Source organism: Maniola hyperantus, chromosome 20, assembly GCF_902806685.2.
Source record: "Maniola hyperantus chromosome 20, iAphHyp1.2, whole genome shotgun sequence".
Taxonomy (NCBI): Eukaryota; Metazoa; Arthropoda; class Insecta; order Lepidoptera; family Nymphalidae; genus Maniola; species Maniola hyperantus.
The window spans coordinates 3,447,897-3,463,164 of record NC_048555.1 but is presented as its reverse complement, the minus strand read 5'-3'; the positions used below and the strand labels follow the sequence as shown (position 1 = coordinate 3,463,164).

Here is a 15,268-nt window from a genome sequence, read left to right as displayed (position 1 = left end):
CGGAGAAGTAAGTTAATTTTTAGGGTTAGTTTCGCAACCAAAATAACAATGAACAGTTTTTTGTACAATGAAGCAACGCACTTCAGCTCGAAACTTCAAGTCTAGTGCTGAAGTCACTAAAATGGCTGCCACGCGCATTAGCAATTTGCGGGAATTATAGCGCATCACATGTACACGATGGGACTGACAATCGTAGTAAAAGATGACTGACTTCTGACGACAGACTATTGTCCATGGAGGACAAAAATTGATCACCTAAGTACACGGTGGGACTAATAGTAGCATTAGTACCCACCCACTTCGAATAATCGTAGTGAAAGATGACGGACTTCTTTCCTCCGCGAACAAATAGTCCCTGGTCTGTGCATGCCCGACAAAAGAATGCTCTTGCCTCTTTGAGAAGAATAAAACCATATAACTTATTTTAAAAATGTATTTGGTAATTTTCGTACAGAAAATTAAAAAAGTTCTGCTGTGTGCAGAGAAACAAAATTAAATTACTTCTTAAGTAAGTACCTATATTTGACAACTGTCTTAACAAATTTTTTGTACTTATGTAAAGATTAAACTTAAAAAAACCACTTGTATCAAATGTGCCTCTGCTATACCTAAGTATACTATGCGACAGATGGCAATCGGGATATAAAGCGGGGAGACGCCCCGCACACCTGCTCGTCTCCCGCATCGGACTAGTGCGGGGGATGTGCGAGTGTGCGGGGCGTCGCCACCCTGATGCCATCTCGACCTGTTTCTTAACTGCAGAGTGCAGAGAAACAAATTATAATATTTGACAGAACTGCCAAAAAACAGAAAAAAACATGTTTAACAGTCAAACTAAAAAAAGGCATACCTTACACTTATGGAATTATTGAGTAATTGCAGACTATTTTGACAGAACTTTGCAATTTAAAAAAAGTTATAATAATCAAAACTTAAAAAATACAACACTGGGTATTATTAATCAAAAATTCAGTAAGTATTATGTTCTTATCGATAGAGCCTCTCCCATTCGCTGGACACTTTGCGGTAAATGTCCATGCAGGCTTTGGCGTCCTGCACAGAGTCATGTTCACCCTCCTGAATGGATCTCCCCAAGTATTGCTTGGCTAGGAATTGTAGCGATGCAGGTTGCCCATTGTTCAACTGAAAAAGAAACAAACATTAAATATTATACATACATAGTAAACATAATATTAATTTTTTTACTAATATTATAAAATGTGAAAGTGTGGATATTTGGATGTTTGTTACTCAATCACGCAAAAACGGCTGAACGGATTTGGATGAAATTGGGAAATGGAGATAGATTATACCCTGGATGAACACAGGCTACTTTTTATCCCGGAAAATCAAAGAGTTCCCGCGGGATTTTGAAAAATGTAAATACACACAGACGAAGTCACGGGCATCAGCTAGTAGTGGCTTAAGTACTATACATTCCGCGACAGGTCGAAATAGCAATCCGCACACCCGCACAGCGCCTGCACCTGGTTAGCACGGGGGCTGTGCGAGTGTGCGGGACGTTCCCACCCCGATTGCTATCTCGACCTGTCGTGTAGTATACTGACCTAAAACAAGCTCGGAGCGTACAGGTGCCAGGCCGGCACCACGGAGGAGCAGCAGCGGGGGTCTCAGCTGTGCTAGTGACGTGGGACGTCTAGCCCCCAAGGGGGGAGAGTGAGCATAAGGGACAAGGAAGAGAAAACAATTTATACGGAGTCAAGAAGGCGCCCTGGGAAAATGCCAAGAACAAGTACCGAACGGGCGCCCTCCCGCGATCGGCCCATATAACCGAGAGGTTGGTGGGGCCATGGGAGGTGGAGGGTAATGATCTAAAACATGAGCTGCAATCAGACGCCTGCGTTGCCCGTGCTGTGCGACGCCGACGTCCTGACGCAGTTTCCACCACGCCGCGCGCTGCTCCAAGGCGTATGCTAGATAAAGAAACAAATAGGAAACATTAATAACCTTACCTTTCTGAATGGCTCATATTTGGCCAAATCGCGCCGCATGTGTTCTGGATGAGACAGCTCCAAAGCAGCAAGGTCAAATTGGAGCGAGTGTCCAATTAAAATGCAACCGTTGATCATCGACTGCACCTTCTGTTTTATCGTCGAAAATTCTCGGCCATTTTGTATGTTACCACGTTTAATGCCGCTCACGCAGGTCCTGTAGTCAGTCACCTGCGCTGTGGGCTTGACATATTCGTCAAGGACAATCATTCCGTTTTCATTGACGATGGAAACTCTCGCCAGAATGCTCCTGTTCCCGCTTCCTACCATTTCACAATCTATTGCGTATTTCACCATCTTGATGCTTTTAACTTCCGTCTTCCAACAATTTCTTTAACTATTCACTGAGCTTGTAACAGAAGAGAAGAGTGAAGACCTTAGCTTGACTTTCGTTATTCGGAGACGCCGCCGCTGACGGAATGAAATATGAATAACGGACAAAATTAATTTCCTTTTTATACCACGTACCTACCTAGTTAGTGTATTTGTATTACCTATGCCGACGTACTGTAGACGGAGTGCCCGTTCATCGTAACTTGACGCGTGGGTAATATGTTGGCACTATTGCAAATTACACAATAATAAACCCTAACACCTAAGGAATAAAGAAACAAAGCAAGGATGCCAACATATTACTCACGTGTCAAGTTACGATGAACATTGGTATCGGGTGAACCACCAACCATAAACAAATTATTTTTTTATCTCATCTCTCTACAGTCTATAGTTGGTGGTTCACTCGTTATAGTGCTTTAAAAATAAAAAAGTAAATCAATTTTGTGTTGCCATGGTTTGTTATTTTGCACTTTTTCCTCATAATATATTATGGAATATTTTCATCAAAGAATTTGTATGTATATTATTTTTATCTCACGAAGCGACGCGCGTTACTTTACGCTTTAAAGTAATCGAATTTAAAGTATCAGTAGGTATGCATATGGATGGGTGTTCCGGTCGTTCTTTCAGCAATTTAAATAGCCTCCCACCAGTCCAGAACAGAAATTTGGAAATTATTAAATTCCATAATTACCTAATAACTACCTAATTAAAGCTGCAGGCCGATTGCCGTAAACTGACATGTGACATCGCAATAGAAATATCCTTAAGAATCGTGATCGTTACAGTTGATAAATTTGCTATCGCGGACGACTAATGCACTATATCGCATTTGGTCATTATCGACATTTTGATGACGTATTGGTAGCACGGACCTATTTATAACCCGACTAAATCGAATATCTATGGTAATCACTTGGTAATCTAGCAATTTACATGGACCTAACAGTCTCCTAAATTTGGCTACGTTACTTATTACAAATAAGTAGTTAGTCTGTGGTACCTAACTATTTAGAACCCCAGACCACAGAGTACAATTTTTTGTTGTTTTTCCTTAGTTTACCCATTTGTTTTTTGTGATTAATTCTGCAACTTTGCTTGCTCCTCGGACTCCGGAGACAGTTTTTCTCACTGAACTTATACGCAAATGCCTGGGCACTGATTTGCCTAAGTATTGGGACCCTTATTGACGGACTGTGGCTGCTTCGAGAAGTTGTTGTGTGACGATGTGTGGTAGAAGTTAGAACTCGTAAGTTAACAAACGTTATCATTCAATACAAGTAAAGGCTCTCATGCGGGTTTCCTCACGATCTTCCTTTTCCTTCACAGCTAAGCAAGTGATATTTAGTTGTTACAATGGTATTAAACTCCGAAAAGTTAGAGGAGTTTTAACAGCGTTTCATAAAGTACCTATTATACAAATTGAGTCCATTGCTACTGGTGGTTATGACTTCATAGTAAGTACCTCCACACTACATGTCGCGACTTCCGCGAATGTAAATATTGTACATAGCAACACTGATACTCTATGGTGAGTATTCTAGTCTAGAGTAGCCTTTGGTCTCTCTTTGAGCATAGAGAATTCAAGTTTAGACATGTATGTAATATGGCCGCCAAACGCGCCTAATATCTCAAATTTCATATCGTAGTTCGTTGTTAGTGGTAATATACGTGAGTGATACGTGCTGGACTGGGTCAACGGGCAGTGACATCCAAGCAGATGTGAATCAGCTAAGTGTCTCAGGTTTACATAGTATTGCCTAAGCTTCTATAAAGTATAATAATGAGACATAGGAACGGCACTGCTGTAGTGCAGTGCCGTGTGAGCGGATCATGACTTCCCAGCCGCAACAGGCGTGGGCATGTCCAACCAAACGTTTTGGACAACTGCCGGCAGTTAGGGTGCCTCAGGCGGTGCGGTTAACCCCGTACCGCGAGGGCGGTATTTGACCTGTAAGGTAGCAAAGCCGTGGTGGCTCACACACTAAGCCCTGGAGTCAGTGACATGACAGGTGGGTCCAGACTGACGTCTGGACACCGGTCATTGAGACAAAAGCAATAAAGATCGCTCGTCCACTCCTCAGAGTGGACCAATTGTACCTATGTCAGTAAAGTAAACAAGGCAAAGCAATAGTGCTTTCTACATGTATAAACTTTAGGCACTTAACGGATTCAGTGTGAATCATAGCTGAAATTAAATATTACAGATGGTGACGCATAGCACAATCTACAGTTGAGGACAGTGGCCTCAGCTGATAGCTCACAGGTCACCCACAAGTTACAGGATATAAGGTGAGAGTAACATATTGCAATAATGGATTCATTAATAGTAATATAGAACACGGGCAATATTGCATCGCCGTCTGAAGACTCAGCTGTCAGTCTTCATCCCCTACGGAGATGGCGACATGGTGGAGATGCTGGGATAATTACAAATCAAATATTTGCCAATTTTAAGAATCCAAATTATTATAATTTATTGAAAAATTGCAAGTTGTTACTCTCAACGCCATCTATCATTCACTGACGAAATTAATATCGTCAAGTTATAACTGTTTCATAGTAAAATGAGCTATTTTCGTTTAAAATTGAGATTGGTCACGTAATAATATTATGATGGGAATATTTTATACGGGTAATTATGAATGCAAAATCATTTTAATGCAATTTTTAGATAAATGAAAGTTGATTGATTGAGCTATCAATTGGTTGAACCGGACGTGAAATTTAGAAAATGGCGTCTTAGGTAGGTCTAAGAATGTTTGATGTACGCTAAGCTTTATTCATAGAACATGGACTACTAATTAATCTATGTAATTAATATAGTGATCTATGGTCATAGAGTACACCAATATATAGCGATCAGTAGAGTATAGTGACGATAGGCTTTTTAGCATCTTTTTAGTTATTACATTTACTAATTAATGTGGAAAACCGTTTAAATATATAAGTTATTTAGTTTAATAAAAAGGATTAATTATAAGACTAATTTTAAGATAACTTTCGGGATCCGTACTTAAAGATAAAAGGGTTAAGTAGCAGGTTTCAAACTTGCCGCGTAAATACACTATTTCAAGTTCAACTCCGTCTCCGTGCCTGATATCGGCCATTTTTTATTTTTACTTATTAACTAAACGACGCAAGTTCTTTAGTAAAACCATAAAACGCTGAATAAGTGTGGAATAAAGATAAATAAACAGGTAAGCACTTTCGTTTTGTACTTCGTAAGAGGACCATTATATTTCTATCGTTTGATAATGTGAATACGCTATTCGTTTCGAGTTTTGTGACGAAAGGTTTATTTGCACGGTCAAATCAAAGAGTTAAACTACTTAAGAAAATTTTCATACAAGATCATTAGTACATGAGTTGCTTTGATATTTAACAGAAATTTAATTACTTAATGAAGAAACCTACTGTTGAGTGTTAATAGACCTTAACTCATTTCAATCAGGTTGACTAGATTCGAGCAAGTTAGCGAGATGATCGGTTACATATTTGAATTCGGACACACCGGAATTTTCTTTGTAAGACACGCCACAAATTTCCAAGTCACCTTATTAGTGTAATTAAATGTGAACATATACTTGTTTTAGGCAACCACAGGAGGACACGATCAGTATTTTACTCCTAAGTACTTACCAAAATTAGTATAAGGTATGTTTTGGATATATTATAATTATAGGAACAGTAGTACTTTCAAACGAGAATTCCAAGTACATATACTCTAGCGTAGTAGGCTATCTGTGCTAAACCTAATTATCCATGTGTAAGATAATATCCAGAATTATAACTTGATCCACAATACTGGAAGAATAATTGTTTGTATGTAGGTGTATACATACTTTATTTACCAAAGTTAGATAATTCCAAAATTTTATTATCTTTATCAGATGTCTCCAAGAACAATTTTAATCTGATTTGAAAAATAGTTTCAAGTTAACTTGTAGAATTTATTTGAAGTTTTATGTTTATAACTTTATAGACACAATGTTCATGAATGATTTTAAATACTAAACAATGACAAATATTGTTTATTATTATTGCTCTCAGATTCCATGCAACAAGTAAATCAATATTTCAAAAGTAACGTTTTCCAAAATGATTTAAAATAAAGTTTAATGCCATATGGTGTACAGTTGGCATGAATTATTAATAGCAAATTCTTAAAATAATTCTACATTTTGTTTTTCATTGTTTTGATTATAATTTGATGGTGATGATACATACCTACATGAATGGTACTTATAAATCTTAAATGTTGTGACTAAAAATAATGTACTTGTTGTTTTAACCTTCGATAATAATATGGAAATAACTTAATTCTTTATTAATAAATTAAGTTAATAGTAACAACTACTATAATTAAAGTTTTAAACTATCTTACCTGACAAGGTACTTTGCCATTGACATAGAGTAGAATTTTGTGTAGCTTATGTAAGAGAAATATTTTTACTTTTCAAAGTACTTGTGCCGTTGGCATAAGGTTGAATGTCGTGTGGCTTATATGAGTGGCTTATTCCAGTTAGTGTAAGTGGCACTGCCGTTCTAATTAGATATAAAATAAATAAAAAATATAAAATATGACTTATTTAAAATGTGAGTAAGTGGATATACCTGATGATAGGTTATTATATACCTATAGTTATTGTAGGTTGTCATACCTAGTCTAAATTGTATTTCCAGAATATTTAACCTCAAAATGGAAGAAATACTTTTAAGTCGTTTGTCCACATTTGTCAAAGAAGTGAAATCTCTCTCGGATCAAGCTCTCAATTTATGTCAGACTCTTCATGAAGATGATGAAAACTTAGAATCAGCAAGGATTGTGAGGTCTAAATTGAAAGCAATTTTGTCCCGATTCACCACAGAATTATATAATTATTTCAAAATCTGTAACGATCCCAATCCAGACGAGATATCAGATTTGACTAACGACCAACTTCGAGGTGAAGAAAATTTAGCAGAGTTAGAGGCTAGATTAGCCATGAGGAGTGAGAAGCCAGCGATGGTACCTCAGCAAAGTGACTATTCATCATACAGCAAACTACCAGATTTGCATTTACCAGAATTTAGTGGTAATTTGCTCGAATGGCACCAATTTTGGGACCAGTTCACATCAAACATGAACCGGAGAAAACTGAACGATGTCGATAAGCTGCTTTATCTCAAGAGTTCTCTCAAAGGAGATGCTGCTCGACTTATAGATGGACTCGATACAACAAACCGAAATTATCAGATAGCGGTCGATACTTTAAAAGCCAGATATGGTAAAGAAAATGAAATTATATACGCGCATCATAACGCTTTAAAGAAAGTTAAGCGAGCTGAAAAGATGGAAGATTGCAAAGGAACTTTGGATGATATAGAACGACATCTCCGAGTACTACAATCTATGGGAGAAAATACAAATTCCAATCAAATGCGATTTCTCATTATGGAAAAGTTTCCAACGGAGATTATCTACGAGATGAAAATAAGATTGGACTCTGACCGGACAGAGTCAGTCGAAGATATATTGAAACAACTCTCAAGAGTGATCTCGGTTAAAGAGGAAGCACGGATGATAACTCAAGAAAATACCATGGAAGGTGCTCCACAATATACTGTGGAAACTTTACACGTAAAAGAAACGACTCTTCAAAATAAAGGACATTCTTCTAAAATGAATAATACTAATGAATTTAAATATAATAAAGGCCATTGGAACAATTTTAAACCTAGATGGAACAATAGGAATCAGAGGGAAAAAACCTTACCAACTAAAAGAAGATTTGAACCAGAGAGAAATGGTTATGGCAAATTTAATAAAGAAAAAGAAGAAGATGGTCATGTATTTTCTGTGGGGAACACCATAACAATAAAGATTGTACCAAAGCAAGGACCATTGAAGAAAGGAAAGCGAAACTGAGAGGTAGATGTTTTATTTGTTTTAAAATAGGACACATAATGCGTACATGCCCAGTAAAAAGAAGGAAATGTGAATTCTGTGAGAAACAAGGATCTCATCACCGATCGTTATGTCCTAGTAAATTTCAACAAAACCAGGAACAGAAGGGATCAACCAGCACTAGTGTAATGCACATAAGCAGAAAGGGATCTACTTTATTGCAGACTGCTGTAGTTGAAGTCCAAGGATATGGTAATAATACAAGGATCTGTCGAATTCTAATGGATTGTGGTAGTCAAAGGAGCTATATCACTGAAAGGATTGCCAAGGATTTAAATCTTCAAGCTGAAGAACAAAACAATCTTTCAATATTTACGTTTGGAGCACAGAAGCCCAAGGAAATAGAAAGTCCACTAGTTAAAATAAAGTTAGTTACACAGAATAAAGCGATTAGGACTGTATGTGCTAACGTAGTACCTTCAATATCTCATGGAGTTCCACATCCAGATAAAGAACTACTTGACTGCAAGATCAAGGAAGATTACATCTTAGCAGACGATGGAACATTGTCAGACAGAGTAGACATTTTACTAGGAAATGATTACTATTACACGATTATGTCAACGAAGAAAGTTCGTATTGGAGAAGACTTATACCTCGTCGAATCGGAATTCGGATGGATGCTCTCGGGTAAAATTTCAGAGAATAACAACACAGTTGAACAACTGTCAGTATTGACATATTGTCAATCTTCATGTGAAGTCAGACTGAATCAACCAGATCCACCACTAGATAATGGAGACTTGAAACGTTTGTGGGATTTAGAGTCTATAGGAATCACTGATTCACCAAAATTAAGTCGCGATGAAGAAGCTATCAAGCACTTCAATGACACAACTGAGTACAGAAATAACAGATATTATATTAGTTGGCCATGGAACGACTATCCAACAGACTTACCATCTAACTTTGGATTAGCGTTCGGACGTCTAGTAAGTTTAGTTAAAAGATCAGACTCTGATACTCTAACAATGTATGATCAAACATTAAGAGAACAACTGGAAAATGAAATCATTGAAGAAGTCCCAAACACAGAGGAAAAGGATCATCCAATACACTATATACCATTTCATGGAGTTTTGACACCTGGAAAACCGTTAAGAATCGTATACGACGCGTCAGCAAATACCAAAGATAACAAAAGTTTAAATCAATATCTTTATTGTGGACCACTGTTATTAGAAGATTTAACGGGGTTACTAATTAAATTTAGATGTTATAATGTGGGAATAACAGCTGATGTTGAAAAAGCATTTCTACAAATTGGACTTAAAGAACAGGACAGAGATGTCACAAGATTTCTATGGTTAAAAGATACTAAGAAACCGGTAACAGAAGATAATCTTCTGTACCTCAGATTTACTCGTGTTCCATTTGGAATAATATCAAGCCCATTTATATTAAATGCTACAGTCAAACATCATCTGATGAACGCTAAAAATAAAAGTGTTAGAAAACTAGCAAATGACATTTATGTAGACAACGTCGTGACTGGAGCCAATACGGCAAAGGAAGTCGAAGATTTATATAGAAACTCAAAGGAGACATTCCGAGAAATTTCAATGAATTTGAGACAATGGAGTTCAAATTCCACAGACTTCATGCAACAAATTCCAGATGGTTGTCCAGAAGAGATAGTAAAAGTATTGGGTCTAGACTGGCACATAAAGGATGATACATTACAATTGAGGACAAACAAAATCACGAACAATACTAACACCAAAAGAGGTATTCTGAAAAGCGTTGCGTCTTATTTCGATCCATGTGGAATTATAGTCCCGACTCTGTTAGCTGCAAAAATCTTACTGCAGGACCTGTGGAAGATGAAAATGAAATGGGATTCACCATTACCCAAGAATATCGTTGAAAAATGGAAGGATATTCAAGAAGACTTAGAAGGAGTCAAGGAAATAAGTTTAGCTAGATGCTATATGAAGAATTCCCAGTGTAATAACTTTGAAATTCATTGTTTCACGGACTCATCAACAAGAGCCTACGCAGCAGTAGTCTATATCGTTGGAAATGATCAGAAAAGTTTTGTTATTGGAAAATCGAGGCTGGTACCGATAAAAGATCAAGAAAATCTAAAAATTCCTCGTTTAGAGCTGTTGGGTGTATTAATTGGAAGCCGATTAATACAATATGTTCTTAAATTCATTAATTTGAATATAACTAAACAAATATTATGGACAGACAGTCAGATTGTTATTGATTGGATTAACTCAACTAAATTACTAACACCATTTGTTGCCAGAAGGATCAATGAGATCAAACAAAATAAAAACTTAGTCGTCAGATACGTACCGTCAGAGCTGAATCCTGCTGATGTTGCTACCAGACCAACAAGCGCGAAGGAAGATCAGGAGAGATGGTTGAATGGACCAAACTTTTTGCTTCAGAAACCTGATAGTTGGTCAGGGAGATTCAGTGTCAATACATTTTTTGTTGGGGAGGATCTAACGAAGACTAGTGATACGCAAGGTTGTCCACAAACGGATTTAGAAGATCAGATGAACACCAATGAGGTTCAAGAACAGTTTCCAGAGGTAATGGAATTGGAAGATTTTATAGATGACAATATACAAGACAACACATCTACAGAACAAGAAGTAGAGAGTGAATGTCTGGATAACACCATAAATGAAATTAAGAAAATACAAACTGAATACTTCAAAGAAGAAGTAAATGGTAAAGAAACAAGTCTCAGTCGTAATTTGGGATTATTCAAGGATGTTGATGGAATTTTACGATGTAAGGGTAGACTTCAATATGCGGAATGGTCTTTCGACAAAAGGTACCCCATACTTATACCCAGAGGATGTGATTTCACTAATAAAATTATCACAAAAACACATGAAAAGAACTATCATGTGGGCGTCAATCATACTCTGAGCCTGATTCGTCAGAAGTACTGGATACCTCAAGGTAAACGTGAAGTTCGAAAGAAGTTGGAAAAATGTCCACGTTGTGTGAAACATGGAGGTGGACCATTCAAAGCACCAACCACACCTGCACTACCACATGAAAGAGTAAATTATAGCAAACCATTTACATTTACTGGAATTGACTATCTCGGACCAGTGTTAGTTAAAACAGAAAGAGGAACGAGCAAAAGATGGATATGCTTATTAACATGTTTGGCAGTTAGAGCGGTACACTTAGAAGTTGTTGAAGATTTGTCAGCTGAAGAGGGTTTACTCGCTTTGAGGCGAATGATTGCGACCAGAGGAATACCAACCTTAATTACATCAGATAACGCATTACATTTCAAACTAATAGCGGATATAGTTTCCAACGCATACTGTATTGAAAATAAAATAAAATGGCGATTCATACCTGAACTCGCACCTTGGTTTGGAGGGTTCTATGAAAGGCTCGTAGGACTCGTAAAACATTGCATGCGAAGATCACTTCAAAAACATCTTTTAAAGGATAATCAACTCGCAACAATAGTTAAGGAAATAGAAGCAATAATAAACACAAGACCATTGACATCTGTAGATTCAGAATTAGAACATGTTCTGACACCTGCGGATTTTCTACAAATGGACAGATGTATCAGTGTGGAAACAGCACAAGATAACATTCCATTGCAAGGTACATCGACAAAGACCAATTTAGTCAAGGGCTGGAGGAGAGCTCGTATACTGCTAGAAGAATTTAAAGAAATGTTTCGTAATCGCTACTTACCGAGTTTACGCGAGAGATATAGTCACTCGCTCAAACAACCACGTACGACTTCAAAGCTGACTCCAAAAGAAGGCCAGTTGGTTCAGATGAAAGGAGATAAGAATCGTGAAGGCTGGAAAGTAGGAAAAATAGTTTCTTTAGTTAAGAGTGCTGATGGTTTAACGAGAGTGGCTCAAGTGAAAGTAGGAGACACTATATTTACTCGTTCTATTGCGCACTTATACCCGCTTGAAGTAGAAGACGGTGTCCAATGGGAACCGATACCTCAAGATGCAAAACAATATTCTGAAATTCAAAAATTATCTGATGAAGCTTCTAAGGAGTTAGTAATTTCACCAGATGCCGTTACAATAGAAACGGAGAACATGCAAAAGGAAACATTAAATGATAATGACATTGCAATGAGACAAGGTGAAAACATAGATGAGACAGAAAATGCGGTAGATGTTACAAATAATGAAGCAAACATAGAGACTGAGAGCATTGAAAAGGATAGAGTTGTAAATGATCTGAGAGATGATTCTGATGTTAGGGACAAATATTTGATGACAACGAATGACGATACACAGGAACGATCCGAAGAAACTAGACATAAGCGAGTTGCAGCAGTCCGAGCCCTTGAGAAGATAAGGGAATGGACGCGCAATTTGCTTACCTTGTTGTAAGCAATCATTCCCGGCGGGAGTGTCGCGACTTCCGCGAATGTAAATATTGTACATAGCAACACTGATACTCTATGGTGAGTATTCTAGTCTAGAGTAGCCTTTGGTCTCTCTTTGAGCATAGAGAATTCAAGTTTAGACATGTATGTAATATGGCCGCCAAACGCGCCTAATATCTCAAATTTCATATCGTAGTTCGTTGTTAGTGGTAATATACGTGAGTGATACGTGCTGGACTGGGTCAACGGGCAGTGACATCCAAGCAGATGTGAATCAGCTAAGTGTCTCAGGTTTACATAGTATTGCCTAAGCTTCTATAAAGTATAATAATGAGACATAGGAACGGCACTGCTGTAGTGCAGTGCCGTGTGAGCGGATCATGACTTCCCAGCCGCAACAGGCGTGGGCATGTCCAACCAAACGTTTTGGACAACTGCCGGCAGTTAGGGTGCCTCAGGCGGTGCGGTTAACCCCGTACCGCGAGGGCGGTATTTGACCTGTAAGGTAGCAAAGCCGTGGTGGCTCACACACTAAGCCCTGGAGTCAGTGACATGACAGGTGGGTCCAGACTGACGTCTGGACACCGGTCATTGAGACAAAAGCAATAAAGATCGCTCGTCCACTCCTCAGAGTGGACCAATTGTACCTATGTCAGTAAAGTAAACAAGGCAAAGCAATAGTGCTTTCTACATGTATAAACTTTAGGCACTTAACGGATTCAGTGTGAATCATAGCTGAAATTAAATATTACAGATGGTGACGCATAGCACAATCTACAGTTGAGGACAGTGGCCTCAGCTGATAGCTCACAGGTCACCCACAAGTTACAGGATATAAGGTGAGAGTAACATATTGCAATAATGGATTCATTAATAGTAATATAGAACACGGGCAATATTGCATCGCCGTCTGAAGACTCAGCTGTCAGTCTTCATCCCCTACGGAGATGGCGACACTACAAGTGCTTTCTCGAGTATGTTCCTTATGTATCTAGAGCTGCCTAAAACGTTGCTCTTCATATGAAAGTTTGGATGTTTCTTACTCCTTCGCACCACAAATATTTAAAGAAACAATTTGGATTAGCTAAATTAGTAATAAAGATACCATATACACTGATTCTAAAGTCTTCGCAGACAACGTCATACCTAAACAGAAGCTGGTAGTGCCTAGTGGTATAGATTAAGCAACACAGTCAGTGGTCACTTACTCAGTTATCATAATTTTTTTTCAGGCAAAGGTGATACAGTGCTGCATTCATTTCTTCATCCTGACAAAGATATGGATTGGGATATGTTGTGAACTCGAGCTCTTGGACCCCGTGCAGAGACAAATAAAATAATGAACGGTGCCAGATTAGATTTATAAGAAGCAGATGGTGATATAATTAAGATGTCAGAATCTAATCTACTTTAATAAAAGAAAACATAAAAAATCATCAAACTGTTGTTTTATTTGCCTAAATAATTTAAATTCCAAAGTAATTTCCAAAGCTAAATCAATTAAATCAGAAAATGATTTGACTTTTGGACATTACTTTGGGGAATAATTTTAGAAGTCCCCCGAAGAGCCTAGTGGTTAGGATGTCCACCTCTGAATAATTGAAGGTTGGGGGTTCAATTTTAGGTACGCATCTCTAAGAGTTATGTGCGTTTTAAACAATTAATTATACTTAACTTGATTTAGCGGTGAAGGAAACATCATGAGGAAATCTGCATGCCTGAGAGTTCTCCATATTGTTCTCAAAGGAGTCAAAGGTATACTATTATGTTCAGCCTGTCGCTGGCTCACTATAGAGTACGGTTCTCTCGAGTGTGAGAAGAGTTTTGGCCATAGTCTACCATGCTGGCCAAATGCGGATTGGTAGACTTCACACACCTTTGATAACATTTTGGAGAACTCTCAGGCATGCAGGTTTCCACACGATGTTTTCCATCACCGTTAAAGCAATGATATTTAATTATTTACTTAAAATGTAAAAAGTACTCTGTGATTCTCATTTCACAGTGTTAGTATACCTCTATATTTAATGTACTCTGTGCATCAAACCTACTAATGAAAGAGTCATCACATATTCTTTTAAAAGTACTTATGAGACTTATATTAATCTAAAAATGCTTTTATACTATTATACTAGCTTCTAAAATTAATAATTGATTTCTAATCTAGCAGAAGAATTACTATAGCATTTTTTAATCCCTTTCATAACTTTATTTTAATTAATATGAGTAGTAAAACGATTTGCGGATAGCTTATGTCACTGATAAAAACACCTCTCGAGTTGTTTCAATGAAAACCTCATTTGACGTAACATTTGTCGAGGTTCTTATATGACATCAAACTTCAAAACGCGTCCGCAATAGCATTTTTCATACAATAAATTTTATCGATAGTGTAAATGAACTGTCAAAACATTTTTTTGTCCACATCTATCCTTTGTGGACTGTCTCACCGAACCGTGATAGGAAAACCATATTTTGACATTGATGCTGTCATTAAATGATAGATGCAGTCGATTCGCAATCGGCCTGCTGCAGGCCGATTGCCGTAAACTGACATGTGACATCTGTAAGGCTGGTAAATTGTGCGGAATAGAAATATACCCGGATACGGAATAATCT

General features: G+C 37.7%; 3 protein-coding genes across 3 annotated transcripts; 2 read left to right on the top strand and 1 right to left on the bottom strand.

Moving 5' to 3' along the window:
* Positions 1-432: 432 nt before the first annotated feature.
* LOC117991669 (RNA exonuclease 4) lies at positions 433-2,484 on the bottom strand. Its single transcript, XM_034979266.2, has 2 exons — positions 1,974-2,484; positions 433-1,143 (listed from the first exon to the last, which is right to left on the bottom strand). Exons 1-2 carry the CDS (start codon positions 2,307-2,309, stop codon positions 988-990), a joined length of 492 nt encoding a protein of 163 aa, XP_034835157.1. The 5' UTR covers positions 2,310-2,484; the 3' UTR covers positions 433-987.
* A 4,566-nt stretch (positions 2,485-7,050) lies between these two features.
* LOC117991966 (uncharacterized) lies at positions 7,051-8,084 on the top strand. The gene is made up of 2 exons (XM_069505547.1): positions 7,051-7,971; positions 8,073-8,084. Exons 1-2 carry the CDS (start codon positions 7,051-7,053, stop codon positions 8,082-8,084), a joined length of 933 nt encoding a protein of 310 aa, XP_069361648.1.
* Positions 8,085-8,168: 84 nt separating this feature from the next.
* LOC117991965 (uncharacterized) lies at positions 8,169-13,570 on the top strand. The gene is made up of 2 exons (XM_034979604.2): positions 8,169-12,727; positions 13,404-13,570. The coding sequence occupies exon 1, from the start codon at positions 8,298-8,300 to the stop codon at positions 12,651-12,653; it is 4,356 nt and encodes a 1,451-aa protein (XP_034835495.1). The 5' UTR covers positions 8,169-8,297; the 3' UTR covers positions 12,654-12,727; positions 13,404-13,570.
* The last annotated feature ends 1,698 nt before the right edge of the window (positions 13,571-15,268 follow it).